Genomic DNA, 320 nt, shown 5'->3' with positions numbered 1-320 from the left:
TGAGGCGACCCTCGCCGCAGCGCCACCACGGAGGGCCCACGGCGGAGGAGGAGGCGGCGGAGGCGGCTCCGGAGCCCCGGAGAAGACGGGCCGGAGACGCGGGCCGCCGCCATGGAGTCCCCCGCGCAGCTGAAGGACCGCATCCTAGAGAACATCTCGCTCTCCGTCAAGAAGGTCAGCGGAGACCCCTCCCCCCCCGCGCCCCTCGACGACCCCTCCCCCTCCCCCACACACTCGGGGGGGGCAGCCTGTCAAGGGAGGAGGGAGGGGGAGCGGTGGGGGCTCCTCACCCATCGGCTTCGTGGGGGGGCGGGGAGGGG

At 75.0% G+C, this 320-nt stretch overlaps 1 protein-coding gene across 3 annotated transcripts in view; it reads left to right on the top strand.

The window, feature by feature from the left end:
* PLEKHM2 (pleckstrin homology and RUN domain containing M2) overlaps positions 1–320 on the top strand; it is a 27250-nt gene continuing 26930 nt past the window's right edge. For all 3 annotated transcript variants that reach the window (XM_070956261.1, XM_070956259.1, XM_070956258.1), the window contains exon 1: positions 1–174. In XM_070956261.1, the coding sequence (XP_070812362.1) occupies positions 112–174 (63 nt within the window). In that variant the 5' untranslated portion in view covers positions 1–111. The remainder of the gene's footprint in view (positions 175–320) is intronic.

This window comes from Pituophis catenifer, unplaced genomic scaffold (assembly GCF_029215685.1).
Source record: "Pituophis catenifer annectens isolate HBS135680 unplaced genomic scaffold, rPitCat1.0.hap2 SCAF_18, whole genome shotgun sequence".
Lineage (NCBI taxonomy): Eukaryota > Metazoa > Chordata > Lepidosauria > Squamata > Colubridae > Pituophis > Pituophis catenifer.
Note: the sequence above shows the minus strand (reverse complement) of the source record. Positions and strands in the feature narration are given on the sequence as shown.